The sequence below is a fragment of the Panulirus ornatus genome, chromosome 16 (genome assembly GCF_036320965.1).
Source record: "Panulirus ornatus isolate Po-2019 chromosome 16, ASM3632096v1, whole genome shotgun sequence".
In the NCBI taxonomy this organism is placed as follows: domain Eukaryota; kingdom Metazoa; phylum Arthropoda; class Malacostraca; order Decapoda; family Palinuridae; genus Panulirus; species Panulirus ornatus.
The window spans coordinates 3,260,554-3,276,124 of record NC_092239.1 but is presented as its reverse complement, the minus strand read 5'-3'; the positions used below and the strand labels follow the sequence as shown (position 1 = coordinate 3,276,124).

The following is a 15,571-nucleotide window of genomic DNA, read 5'->3' as shown; positions in this document are numbered from 1 at the left end:
CCCTACCACAGTCACACTACGCCCCTACCACACCCACACGACGCTCCTACCATGTCTCAACTACACTCATACCACGCCCTTGCCACATCTCTTCCACACACACACACACACACACACACACACGTACACACGCGCGCGAGCGTCTATCACATCCTACCAGACCCACAATCATCTACCTCACCTCCACCATGCCCCTACTACGTCTACACTTCTCACACACACATATATATATATATATATATTTGGCCACGAAATTTTGAGATGTTTTATTAAGCTTAACCTGCTAGCTAGTTACTTGAAGAACACCAATGGTATAATGGCATAAGTTTTTTTGCACCAATTAACCTTATAAGTTTTACCGAAATTTAAATGTACACTATTTCATTTTATTACGCTAATCTGAAAAAAAAAAATCAACGTATCACTTTTGTTTCCAAACGGTGGCAAAAGATGTTATTACTGATGACGTCACGGCGTCCCGTAGTCTTCATGCTGAGTCCTTGGCATAATATAACCAAGTATGGGAGGGTGTGAGGCATACCTGTAGATGTGTTTGACTATACCCAAAGCTCTTTCAGCTGACGGGGGTTACGTGGCATACCTGCAGATGTCCTGGCTGAAGGAGAAGGTGGAGGTGTTCGAAGCGCATCTCTCCATGGGTGGCGCTGGAACACTTTTCACATCATAGAGCTCCTGCAACACACACACCAAACGTTCGGTTAATATCGTATAGCTTTATGCAACATCTAAATACATGGTCAGTATCCCACTCATGCACAACATACAACTCTCCTGAACACAACCTCAGTTTTTTTAATACCGTTTCCCTCAATATAGCAAGATCTGGTCAATACCATTTTTGCAATTGAAAACCATCAGTACATCTTTTAGGCTTCACAAACAGTATTGTCTTACGTTACTACAAATTCAACTGCATACAGAGAACTTTAAAAGTTCTGGTGCTAATAGTTTTATAAACAAAAAATAATGTTTGAAACACACAACTATGTAATTGCTCCCATGAACATTTCTTACCCTTTTCAAGAAGACGGGACGACCCTTCAGCACAAACAGACAATTCAAGCAAAGTGGTACGACCCTTGAGTATGACGGTACGACTCAAGCATGACGGTTCAACCACGAAGCAATTGGATATGACCCTTCAGGATCATAGACCATGCCATCACATCTATGGGTCGTACCGTCGTGCTCGAGGGTCGTGCCAACATACCCAATAATCGCACCGTCGTAGTGAAGGGGCTTAAACGCACTTTATTCCCCTTTAGACTTTCCAACACACTTTACTTTCAATTACCAGCGATGTCCTTATAAACATCCACGCCACATATTGTAACATCTTTCTTACGCCAGCAAACTGGAACGACCCCGTTACACGCACGCCATTGTGACTAATCTGTCACACGCAACGCAGTTCTTCACCTCCCTTTCAACACGATTCCCGTCTCCATCAATAACGGTAAGAGAGGGACGGACGAACTTTAATCTATGGCGTTCTTTATGGGTGCAGAAAAAAGAAAATCAACTACTTTAATCATTTGAGTTTCCCCTTAAATATGACGTATCATTATCTTGTACATAACTATTATTCATTCTTTTCCTTCGATGTAATATAAAAAAAAAAATCAAGATTGACGTAATAAAGAAATATTCTTAATGCCTCAATTAACAGGAGTATTGATTTCATTTTCATTTTTTTGGGGGGGTGGGGATGTGTTAGGCCTACCATCATTACCAAGACCATTAAGGCAGTTAAGGTTAAGCAAGTAACTAATAAAGAAATTTTAAAACACTAAGGGTCGTTAAGGCAGTCATGATCAAGTTAATAAGTACCAACTGAATAATCTTTAGCACCTTCAGGTATAAAAAAAAAAAAAAAAAATAGATTTAACACCCCCTGTGTTGTCACTGTAGCCCATCATTGTCTCCGGCGAGCTGGTTGCTTTGTTGGGTTTAACAGCCAGCGACCTATGAGGAAGGTCGTTAGGTCTGCAACCCATCTTTCTGTTATAGGCTCTAGTGTGAACCATCTACTTGTCCTATTGTGAAACAATCATAAACCAAATCTAAGTAATAAGAGTTAAAAGGTTGAAACCTTATATTCTCCAACTACACAACAAAGAGGGGAAAAAAATAAACTTTATAAGACAGATAATTACAAGTCTTAAATGGTCTAACTAATCTTTAACAAGTCATAACACTTCTACAGAGGATCACTGTACAAGACTGTCAATTAATCTCACTTCCTTTAACACGAAGGTTGTCAACAGACTCATGATAAGTAAAGTGCTGCCCCCTTAAGTTTTAATGATACCATGAGACTAAAAGCAGAACCTCCAATACCTTATCTAGTTAGTGTGGCAGGTAACAGACGCCCCACACCTGTCGAGTGGTATATAAGGCAGTTCATCATCACCTCCAGCAGCTATGATTACCACCAGAATAAACGGGTTCGTCAACAAATAACCAATTTGCTTACAAACAATTCATTGATTTGTTCAGGGGAAATCTTGCTTATAAACGCAAATATCTAACACTCTATTGATAGATAATATGTTTGATAAATGTTTATTTCATAAATCCACATAGAAAACATTTGAAACAAACACTGTAATCATATTCTATACATATCAAGAACTGACAGCAAACTTAACATCTTTCATTAATTTTATTTTCTTCACTGAAATGTTATCATGAACAGAAATGCACAGTCAATCAACAATACTTGTACACTACCCAGATATACATGTAATGAACTTATGAACCTGTAATCAGTAATCCAAACTACATCATAAATTGTTTTAGATATACAAATTATGTATCAATCCTACTGTGTAACATCTGTAAATAGTTTTTACAACAAATTCCTTTGAAATGTACTAAAAAAAAATTATGATGTAATTAGAGCTATAAAGACTATATTATGTAGTGAGTCTGTGGTCGTAAAATTATTTAGAACACTTGAAGACGGGGTTTAAGTTTTTTATTTAGTGGTTATAACTTAAGACTGACGACTTTAATAACCTTGGCAAGTTGAGCGGTTTAAACAGTAACCGACCAACCAATACAGGTCGATATAGATACGATACATTAATATCTTTTTGTGCAACAGCGCCATATGGGTGCTAAAATTTCATGAACATTAATTAAATTCATATTTTTTTCCTACTGAATATGGGATAGGAAAAGACAAGTCCTAGCATAGTCAGGGTGACTTTATTTACATCATCTACAAGAAATAATGTTATGTAACTATTTTGGAAAAATCTATAATTTTTTGTGTTAATCTAAAGTTTTTGGTTATCATAATTTTGTGATATATGACGCGTAGGCGACAATTTCTGATATAATAACCACTTAGTGGTCAATAGCCATTAAACCTGACAAAATGAACCTATTAAATATTTTACGCGATCATAAAGTTTGCTCTATACTTTTGTTTACGTCTGGTTCTTGAATTTAGCAGATATCTACTTTATAATATTTGTTCTCGTGTACGCTGAGTGCAACAAGTACATAAAAAAAATATAAAGTAGAGAATCTAGGACTTATGTAACATTAATCTTAAAGGCAATTTTAAAAACGTTGGCTCTTTGAGAGAGAGGGAAATATTCCCATTCTCATTTGTCTTCCAATGATATGGGGATGTTCCCTCAGACCCACAGACGATGGCTCAATAAAGTCACCCATCCAGCAGTCGCCGAGGCGAAACCTCGTACGTTCACAGTAGCGGACCCGCCGCTCAAAACTTAAAACTCATTTATGGAAATTCAATGTTTTGGTCCACTTTTAGGAATCCCAGAGACCTGAGTGAAAGTTATGGGGATGGTTAAGGCAATAGTGTATAATGGGCAAGAGTCGTCATTAGCGAGATCGTGTAGAGTCCAAAAATCTTTGGCTCACAGTATGGGGGGGCCGAGGTGGGTCAACCCGAGGGAGGTCGCTCATCAATGGAACAAAGGAGATAATGGTTCGTCCTAACGAGCCGATGGCGCTTCAAACCAGTCAGCCAGGCAGTGACGTCCAGCACTCAAGAACACATCTCTTTATTACTATATATATATATATATATATATATATATATATATATATATATATATATATATATATATATATATATATATATATATATATTATCTATCTATTTATTATACTTTGTCGCTGTTTCCCGCGTTAGAGAGGTAGCGCAAGGAAACGTACGAAATATATATATATATATATATATATATATATATATATATATATATATATATATATATATATATATATATATATATATATATATATATTCCTTTAGTAAACGTACAAAACTGGCAAATATGACAACAAAGGTTCCCCCGCTATTCTCCGTGGACAGTAGAAAATTGGAAGAGGCTTTTGCATGAGTTTTCCGGCACCTTCGTGAAAAAAAAAAAAATTTCGAGGACTTTTTCATAAATATTGACTCACTTCTTCCTGCTAAAGAATACGTGTTTCAATTTTGGACCAGGAGGTCAGGTGTGTGTGTGTGTGTGTGTGTGTGGGACGGAGGGAACAGCAGATGCCAGGAAACAGATCACCACGTAACGGTTGGTCGGATAACTTTAAATGCCTTTTATGTTTGCGTCCTCGAGACCTAAAATAGCGAATGGAGGTTTTAAAAGTCCCGAGTATCTACTAAAATTTGACTATAAATTTTTTTTTTATATATTTCATGAACTGCCCAGGTTTTTCAGCTTCTCTGACAATTCACCTGTTGCATCGGTGATAATTGCAGTTGTCAAGAGAAAATTAGGTATCATAAATTTAACATTTTGTGTCGCCGCAAATGCATTAGAACTGGTTCACTTTCGCTGTCTTTATCATTTTTTTTATATAATTGCGTCTTGACTAACCCGTTTTATGAGATTACTTAAACTATGGTTTTAATTCATATATGCAAATTAAGGTTTGATTTTCTTTTCATATCCACTTTTTTTTTTGTTTTAGTAAACGTAGGTAACAAGACAAATGTTATATAACGCGCCACTGAAAGAATTGGCTGTTCTGTATCTGTAGTACTGTAACTACCAATTAGCAACTGCTAACCGACAATGAAGATCCATTAGAGTGTAAGTGCTTGGAGGGAGGTGCGTGTCTGCTTGCAACAATGACAAAAACATAGAAAAGAATTCTTCTCACGAGAACCCAACTTATATGCTCTCAAAAGTACATTGACCTGGTTCTCTTTTTATGTTGCACGTCAACTGCTTGCTGCTCCTCCATAACCCCCTCCCCTTCAAGTCCCGTGACCTGGCTCTTAGCAGATAATAACTTTAGCCTCGTCCTCTTAGTGGTTTAGCTTCTTGGAATATGGTTACGACCCGACTCTATCAACAGGGACCTGGCTACGTGACTGAGGTGGATGTTATATCCCTCTGGCACTAGGGACTCGACTCTTACGACAACATGGGAGATGACCTTCGGTGTTTGATGTCCATTCATTTAACATAGACGTAACAATCCTATTCAGTCCCTCGAGCACAACCATTCCATCCTTTAGCACGACGGTCGTACCATCATCGTGTTCGAGGGTCGTACCGTCGTGATCGAGAGTCTCAGTGGATGACTATTACTGGTGATCGACCAACTTGTACTATAAAGACATGTTCCCCTTCTGTCCATTACCGTGATAAAGATGGCCACTCTCAATGTAACATTCTCCTCGCATATTATACTCTACCCCGAGATTAATCCCAGGCACTCACGCACATTCTCTCTCTCTCTCTCTCTCTCTCTTTCTCTCTCTCTCTCTCTCTCTCTCTCTCTCTCTCTCTCTCTCTCTCTCTCTCTCCCTCTCTCTCTCAGTCCAGCGCCTTCCACTGTTTAAACCGGTGGCAGTAAAGAACGTTTAATACGAAGTGTTCGGTGAAGGATGATATTGGTCGCGCCACGACGTACTAACGTTATCCCAGAGCACAAAAAATATAATTCTACGAGCTGGTCTCGTGCAGCAGGTGTGCTTAGGGAATTTCGTGTGTGACAAGTGTGAGCGGGCCGGGCGCACGAACGTACCTTATTCAGTTTGAGCGTGGCGAGGAGGAAGGGGTGGAGGGGGTCAGTCAGTCAGGTGTTTCTAATGGCGGGTCTGCCTCGTTGTGTGGGCAAAACTTTCGGGGAAGGACCTTCTCAGGAGGGTAAGGGAGTACTTGCTACGGTTGACAACAACTGGAGGTATATAAAAAAAAAAGGAGAGAGAGAGAGAGAGAGAGAGAGAGAGAGAGAGAGAGAGAGAGAGAGAGAGAGAGAGAGAGAGAGAGAGAGAGAGAGAAACTGGCGAGTAACAGACTGCGAACAAGGTGCCTAATGACAACCCCCAGCAGTAAATATCACCCCCCCCATAAGGGACCAGTTACTAACGCGAGAGTCAAACGGTCAGAAGCCGTCATGGACGTAGTGAATGATTAGGTTTGTGCATTATGGAAGAGGAGGAGGAGGAGGAGCCTGGCACTAATTAAGGTAAGTAACGGCTCGGAAGGAAGTATGAGCGAGCACACAACAGCTTAACATGACAGGCAAACACATAGTGTAAACAGGGCTTTAAAGCAAACATGTTTAATAAACATGACATAGACTGTCTACATGTGTGTATACATATTTACAGTATGTCCCCGACTGGCTGGGTTAGGCCTCTCAGAGAGTCCAGAAAAACAAGCATGATGATGATAATAATAATAATAATAATAATAATAATAATAATAATAATAATAATGATAATAATAATACCAATGATAATAATAATAAATATCATTATCATTATTATTATCATTATCATTATCACTATTATTATTACTATTATTATTATTATTATTATTATTACTATAATAATGATAAATATTATCATAAAGTGAAATGTAACCAAAGGTACAGTAATGACTGTGAGGCCACAGCAATGGCTCCTACCTCCAGACCATCCCTCACATACATGACAATCCTCACACCAACACTCCTGAACACATCTTCCCCCTTCCATTTCAAATTATCGTTTCCCCCGTCCCAACCTCTTCTTCAGCCGCGCTACCACCCACCCCTGCGTGACACAGTACGTCAGTCATCTCCTTTCATAACAACCGACAACCATGGCTCACAAGAGGTACTATTACCCGGATATAATGCAGCAGATTTATTCCCGATCATATACGACAACAATTTCACATGGCTTAACAGAAAATATCTTCCTTAAATAAGTATCTAAAAAATATATTTCACTTAAATTAATAAGAAACATTTTCCATTAACAAAACAAGAGACACTTTAACATAATTTTGAAAATATTTTTCATAAAAAAGACACATTTGAATGAACTGGAAATGTTTCTCCAAATTTAGATACATGAAAAAAATCTTTCAGTTGAACATTTATCTAATACAATTTCCCGCAAACTCTTTGCCAACAGGACACAGCATATAAAACTTCCCAAAAGGACAAAAATTGTCCAGTACACTTTGCATATTGACGTGAATGAAGGGAAGTTAAGCCGTATGTGGACCCTACATCACTTGGGTCATCACCCATTGACGTCAGAGGATATGACCCGAAAAGATGATGTTAAAAGACAAGAAAAACTTTTTAGCTCGAACGTAAAAGAAAATGCAAAAATACATTTACTTTATTCTTGACGCAATTTTTTTTTTTGTCTTTCTTTTTTACCCTCCGTGCGTTGACCATAACAAAAGAGCGGAGTGTAGCGACTGATTAAGGTATTATGTAAATAATGTAGACACTAACTGGCAACTCGATCGTTTCACGCGTTATAAAATTCCTATGAAGGAGCGGCGGGAGTTGCCTCTTAGTTTATGTTTCTTCTTTAAGGGATTATAAATGGATCGTGCCCGAGCCATGAGGCTAGCAAATGGTGGGGAAATATGGTGAATGATTGCGTTAAATGGCAATGCTGCGTTTATAATGGTAGGACAGCGTGCTGAGCAGGGGAGGAAATAGTTAACATCCTTCTCAAACAAGTTTTTATTTCATCACTGCTTTTCGAAGGGGTTCCTATACTATTACTTCAATTCGCATTTTGCAAATTTTAGGTTTTCTATTCAGCTGCACCAAAGCGTTGGTTTACGTGTCAGAGAAATTATTTCAACTGATGTCGTGTGGGTATACAGGACCAACAGGTCCACATCTCACTCAACCAACTTACTAAATCAAAAACAAAGTTTCTTGTTAACATTTTGACACTTTGTGTGATGCAATTTCTCACACGTCACAAAGGGTGATGTCCACATTTCCTTGTGTTGTTTACCATTATTTTGTTACTTCGTTAACTTGCATTTCTTGGAGAGAGAGAGAGAGAGAGAGAGAGAGAGAGAGAGAGAGAGAGAGAGAGAGAGAGAGAGAGAGAGAGAGAGATTATTAACGACGAATTTTATTCTGTGGCATAAAAAGAAAGAGTAGTTCCCCCACGCGTTGCTAAGAGCGTTACGAGACTCCCCCCCCCCCCCCCTCCCCCCGTACAAAGCCACTTGGGTTGTTGGATACAATCCTACGACCAACCAGTCAAGGGAAGGGGGGGGGGGGGTTAAGGGGTGGAGGGAAGAGTCCACGGACGAATCCCTTCCACCAGCCTCCCTGAGCGTCCACTCTGCTGGTGTTGATAACGCTGCTTCATCCTCACTCCATTGCTCGCTCATCTCTGCTTTATTTACCTTTTGCTGGGGGGAGGGGGGGAGCAGCAGCAGCAGCAGCAGCAGCAGCCTTCGTTTTCTTTCTCTGGAAATTGGCTTCGCGCCTTTATTTTCTTCCTCGTCAATTCTTATTTGGCAATATTTACTCGTTAGATTTAAAACAAATACTTTATTTGAGTATCTGGAGGAGAAGCCTTCTTGTGGGAGACGGTACCCAGAGCGTTCACTGGGTACAATACATCGATACTGGAGGGTCTCACTCAGGTGGACCCGAGTGGGCTCAGGGACCCCAGAGGGTCCTCGTCTCCTCGGCAAAGGGGGAACAGCGTTAACGGTACTGAGTATCACCTTGGTATCTGGAAACAACTAATAATACACTAAAGATATTCACGCTGGTAAATATATAATGGAGGGACTGATATCAAATATCTACGTTAACTTTCTTTTCTCTATTACATATTCGTTTGAATCTTTAATCAATATCTTGGTTTTTAAACTATTAAGTTGCGAATATCATTCTGACTTCTGAAAACTTCAGAGGCTTATTTTCCATATTTTGTTCCCTCGTTAATGTTAGCGAGTTTTCGTGAGTGAGTGAGTGATTGAGTGCGTGAGTGAGTGTGTGTATGTCAATCCAATAGGTCAACAACAAAGGCATTACGTCCATGCGCCAGCCTTCTCGTCTTCACCTCGTGATCGACAATCCATAATCACCTGCACTCCTGGACTCCCTGGAAGAGCCCACAAAAGGGGCTTCTGGTGCGGGTAGGATGACGACAAAGGAGCTTCCGATGCGGGTAGGATGATCACGAGGGACCATAAACCCCACACCCCCCTGGCCAGAGCCCCACATCCTCTGGGGGTAAGACTAAAAGGTTTCCGGTAAAGGCAGGCGTCTGCGCCATAAATTACTGACTTAAGACAACAGAAGGATCGGGGTCTTGAGACACGGGTATTTCCAGCACCGCCATACTCGTTAGCAGACCGTCAACAGACGAGGCTTTCGGTGCCACGGTGCTGAAATAATCATCATCTTGGTGAGTTCCAGCGATGGGTCCTGCACCTCCTCCTGCTCAGGAGCCAGGCATGAGGACCTGGGAACTCTTGTTATCCACGAGAGGTCAGCAGTTGCCACTGGGTCTGCATCAGCGGGTAAGCCGAATGTTATGTACTTCTTTCCTGTGTTATTTCCCTTTATGAAATCCAGCAGTGAGGACCAGTGCTGTCATGATGCATCAATGTTTGTGTCTTTATCTTCCTCCAACTCCTCAACATCCTCATCCGCGCCATCACGTTAAATGTTAACGTAAATCACTACATTCAACTGTGGGTTTAGCTAATCCCATTGGAATCTTGAACTATAAACTCTACATGGTGTTGCCTAAGCCCCATCTGGGCAAGTCATAACAGTTCGTGAGTCAGGTGAAAATAATAGATAAATAGTTCACTGTTTTTCTGAAGTTTGTCAGTTGATACGTGTTACAGAGAACACCAAAGGAGGCAAGTGGCAGGACGGACCTTCGATGGCGTTTGTTTGTCTGTCTGTGACCCCAAGCTCAGTAATGGATGACCTCAAGCAAGGTCAACGTGTAACATGGCCCTGCCGCGCAGGGTTTTGGAGGTCAAAGTTCAAGGTCTAGTGGTAAATAGGTTATCAGTACTAGAGACTAATGCCAAAGGTGATGGGTTCTGGTTTGTCCTTATATGATACACACTCACAGCTTCGCCTCCAAATCATTACAAGCTCTGCTCAAGTACCACTCCAACACAACACGTCCAGTGATTCTCCAACACTTCCCCAATTCTCCAACAGTCAATGGTCATAATAAGTTGTAGAGGAAAGCCAAAATCCGGCCTTCATATATATATATATATATATATATATATATATATATATATATATATATATATATATATATATACTGTTGCTGCCCTTGAGGCATTTACTGACTACAAGAACAAGTAACACGCCCCTCCCACCAGCCTGATCACCACTAATCTATAAAACCGTTCCAGTAGACACAAGAGACCTTTATAATCCCTCCCTCCACCACACCCACACCCAACCCCCGATTATGAACAAAATTACAGGTTCTGGTCCACTTAAAGGTGAGAGGTCCCGACGCCAGACTGAGGAGAAAAAAGTTTTATATTTTATTGGATCCTTTCCAACCCCGTACACCCAGACACTCTGGTAAGTTATCTTTCTTCTCTGATCCAGGGTCACTTCTGTCTTCTAATGGGGCTCTTCCGCAACGCCCAGGAAGTTCGTCAAGTCCAACGGGCGGGATCACGAGTCAAGGTGGGTATAATTCAGGATACCGCCCACTTGGGTAGAGCCGAGTGGATACATGCACTCAGGTGGATATACTCAAGTGGTTATAATATAGAGGATACAGCCAGGTGGGTATACTCAAGTTCATACACTTAGGTTCCTATCCTGTTATAGAGCCATCTACAGTGGTAGACCCTGGATAGAACCATCTACAGAAGTAGACCCTGGATGGAACCATCTACTGCGGTAGACCCTGGATGGAACCATCTACTGCGGTAGACCCTGGGTGGAACCATCTACAATAGACCCTGGGTGGAACCATCTACTGCGGTAGACCCTGGGTAGAACCATCAACAGCGGTAGATCCTAGATGGAACCATCTACATAGGTGGAGTATATCAAGATGGATGATGCCTCCACGCAACTGGAACTCTACCAACACCCATGAGACAACACTCAGTGGAGTAAGACACCAACTCTACCTCCATCTATCTGTCGAAACACGTACACGTACCTGAGTGATAACACATAGACACCAAACACGTATTCGACGACGTAATTCATCTCTAAATCGACTAGAAAGTTCAGTAATACATTAGGTATCTAAGCCAATCTCTGCCATCTCTATAGCTCAAGGATATATTTCTTCGAGTGACACGACGCTCCTAAGTCTCATTACAAATACATATGCGAACGTATAAATCTTTGAGTCATGAGGATTGAAGGGATTGACGTCCTTATTGCATACATGTATCAACCCTCCAACCTATTCCTTTGTGCAATATATCTTCATACGATCACCACACAGTTCAATGGTATAAAATATGAAATATACAAACTACATATATATGTATTTTTCATTCCCTATAGTTAACAAGGTAAACTGACACAATACATACACACACACACACACACACACACACACACACACACACACACATATATATATATATATATATATATATATATATATATATATATATATATATATATATATATATATATATATATAAAACACCAGTACCACTTTCTCCGAAGGACTATCTGCAGCTTCAAAGCTGATCTACTTCCAGTAGCAGGGAAATGATGTACTCCTTTGGAGTGCGAATTTCCTCGATAAAACTTATTCTCCCTTTCGTCAACAGGCGATGGTACAGCCTCGCCAAGGGTGACTTTCCAAACGCGGCGTAACCATAAGCAGGAGGAGTCCGGTAACGCATATATATACTTCCCACGTATTCCCTGCGTGTCGTAGAAGGCGGCTAAGAAGGGGAGGGAGCGGGGGGCTGGAAATCCTCCCCTCCAGTTTTTAAGTTTTCCAAAAATAAGGAACAGAGAAGGGGGCCTAGTGAGGATATTCCCTCTAAGGCTCAGTCCTTTGTTCTCAACGCTACCTCGCAAATGCCGGAAATGGCGAATGTGTATGAATATGTATATACATATATATTCCTATGAGTCCAAGGGGACTCATATATATATATATATATATATATATATATATATATATATATATATATATATATATATATATATATATATATATATATCGAGTGATAGACACATTGTCCGTAATGTAAAATGTGGGAATTGCACATATGTCAGGTTAACAGCGCCACTACCGTCATGGTGGGGAAAAAAAAAACCCTCATTCCTAATGGGAATCCGAAGGTGAACAATGGCGTGGGAGGTAGCAAGCCTCCCACCCACCCTATGGCGTCTCACTATCACACAACACACTCCAGTAACCACCTTCTCTTTTTCATTCATCTTCGAGCGACAAGATATGACCGTATAGACTCCCGCCACATACCATTCACTTCCTTTCATATCATTCTAAACTGTCGCTCGGCTTCGATGTAAGAGACAAAGTAAAAGCTTTTATTAGTGAAAGAAAAAAAGATTCTAAAAAAAATCTTATGAAAAAATTACTAATTATGTACAAGATATTGTAGGAAGCAATGACAAATAAAGTTCCCTCAATTATTAACGATGACATAAATATCTAGTACTCTTTTTTGACATACATAAAATAGTATTGATTGGTCCTTCAGCGAACGATGGGTGATATGGGTTAGGTAAGAATTCTTTGGTCAGTGTTGTGGTGGGGTGTAGGCGGAGAGTGATACATTAGGGTGTCTGCTATGGAAGGGGCACTTGGTTGGTGTAGTACTTGGTTGGGAAGTGTACTGTAATAGAGAGCCGCTGTTGTCAACGTACATGGGAGCCACTGCTGTAGCCAGTGTGTACATGAGTGTAGGTGGTAGGTACAAGGGAGCCGCCGTTGTAGCCAGCGTACACGAGTGTAGGTGGGAGGTATATGTACATCGGTGTAGGTGTATCAGGCCTCCATGAAGGTCGATACAAGGGGAAAATTAATGTCCCACGGGTAGAACGTGGCCAACACACCTATCGATTAGGCATCCAAACCCTCCTCCTCCTCCTCCTCCTCTTGCCTCTCTCTCTCTCTCTCTCTCTCTCTCTCTCTCTCTCTCTCTCTCTCTCTCTCTCTCTCTCTCTCTCTCTGATCCACCTCCCCTCTTTTCTCTCCCAAGCATAAAAGCAGAAGCTGTGGTTAGTCAATGTCGTACAACACCATTGCACATACGTCCTAATCCCCTCTACGACCACCACCAACATCCCTTCCCCCTGATACATCATCACTCCCCCATCTACACCATCACCTACAACACTCCCCCAGTCTCCTGCCTTGAGGTAGCTAACGCCAGGTCTACCATATGGGCGAGGCACAATGGAACGACAATAATACGGTGGTTGGCTGGTAAGGGGATCTTAGGCCTATCAACTGCTAGCTAGGGTCAGTAGGGTTGTTTACGTCAAGCAACCTTCCACCAATCTTTTATCACTTTCCTCAGGCGTTACGTATACTATTGTAAGATGACATATTCCCACTCTGGAGATGATGCTTATCACAATGCGAGTAATTATAGTTCTCCTACAGGGTACTGTTCTGAGTATTCTCCTCTTTACATTTCCACACAAAAACAATAGCCAGAGGACGATCACTTCTGTGTTGTCCTCAGTAAAGTGTCATTCTACTAAGGATCAATTACCATACTACTCCATCTTCCCTAAACAGAAATGAAAGACATGAAGTAATGAACGAATACAACAATTTTAGACAAAATTAAATCCCAGTTCTTTGCTTAAAAAATCTGGAACATTTTTTTCCCTAGTTGCATAACATAAAAATATATCGCAAGTCTGTATAGACGTATAATTTCACTTTAATAACATAACATCCTAACTCCTGGATGTGTGTATGAGAGGGACGCCAGTGGCGGGAGGGTATGTACGTATGTCGCAGCGGTTGGTAATACTGCGTACCAACTAAGCGTTCCACGCGTCAGGAACTACGTCCGTGTCGTGGTACGCTTGGTCGGCTCGATACACTTAGCATTGTCCTCAATGTCGTCTGCTCTTTCCCGCCGTACGTTAAGAATAAGAGCCGGAAGTAGTTAATTCACGTTTAAACGCACGCGAAATCAGAGCATAAAACACCCCGGACCTGCACAATCACAAGTTCTTAAAATAACAATGGAATATATGGTACATGTCGGCTGAGAAGGAAAACTTAACATGTTTCTCATCATTTTTATTGATTTCTAAACTTGTTTCACCCACTTCTGCGTTAATCAACCCCAATGTTTCTCATTTCTTTATAACCCTCGTACTAGCAATCTATTTATTACCACAGAATAAAGACATATTCCAAACCACGTTCGGTCATCGCAACACAAAGACAGTAATATCCCTCAAAAATGAGTTTCCACGCACCATTGACCTGCAATATCACTCCCTTCAGACAGAGATCATGGCGCTTGTTCAGAGCGGAAGTGCAGTACGACATTCAACACCTCATTTTAAGATCAAGCAGATACGACGACGCCGGCGGTGTCTATTATCTGGGAGAAAACGGAGACGAGAGAGGTCGTAAACCTCTGTTCATTCCCGTTTTCTTCAACATAATGGGCGTCATCCAGGCCGCATTTGCTATATCTTCAAATGGGGTGATGAATGTCATCCTATACTTTTCAAATGAGATTCAAACCCTTACTTAGTCTTGACAGAATGAGATCTTTCTACCTAGTGACGGGGCACTGAAGTAAAATATGACACTGATATTCGTAGGGAATATTTGGCTTCGAACTCGAAAAACAAAACCTGTATCCAAGCTACTGCCTTTATAACCTCCCTCATCAAATGCTCTTCTCAAGCATGCAAGACTTCATCTTCCTCCTGTCACGCATGTTCGATGCTCTTAATTATTCAAAGTGCCGAACAAACTTGGCTCGTGCAAACACGACATTAAGAAAGAGAAATACCACTGATGGTCGTCGCTGGCGTGGGTGAGCAGCCATCACCAGGACATCCAGGCTGGCTCGGGTGCACTGAGGTACAGATGGCAGATGAAGAGCTTCGGTATTATCCATGTGCTGGAATCCCTGGTTGTTGTAGTCCCTCCTTCTCCCCGGTTCATGCCTCACCCGACAGGGTTTGGTGCTGATTTGCGAATCCAATGGAAGCGGGTATTATAGTACTACAGGCAGCTCGCCGTACTGTGGATGGGTTCCCGTGTGTGTGTGTGTGTGTGTGTGTGTGTGTATATATA

General features: G+C 41.1%; 1 protein-coding gene across 3 annotated transcripts in view; it reads right to left on the bottom strand.

Annotated features, from left to right (window-relative positions):
• LOC139754048 (E3 ubiquitin-protein ligase MARCHF8-like) overlaps window positions 1–15,571 on the bottom strand; it is a 93,506-nt gene that overhangs the window by 47,670 nt on the left and 30,265 nt on the right. For all 3 annotated transcript variants that reach the window (XM_071671046.1, XM_071671047.1, XM_071671048.1), the window contains exon 2: window positions 602–693. In XM_071671046.1, the coding sequence (XP_071527147.1) occupies window positions 602–693 (92 nt within the window). The remainder of the gene's footprint in view (window positions 1–601; window positions 694–15,571) is intronic.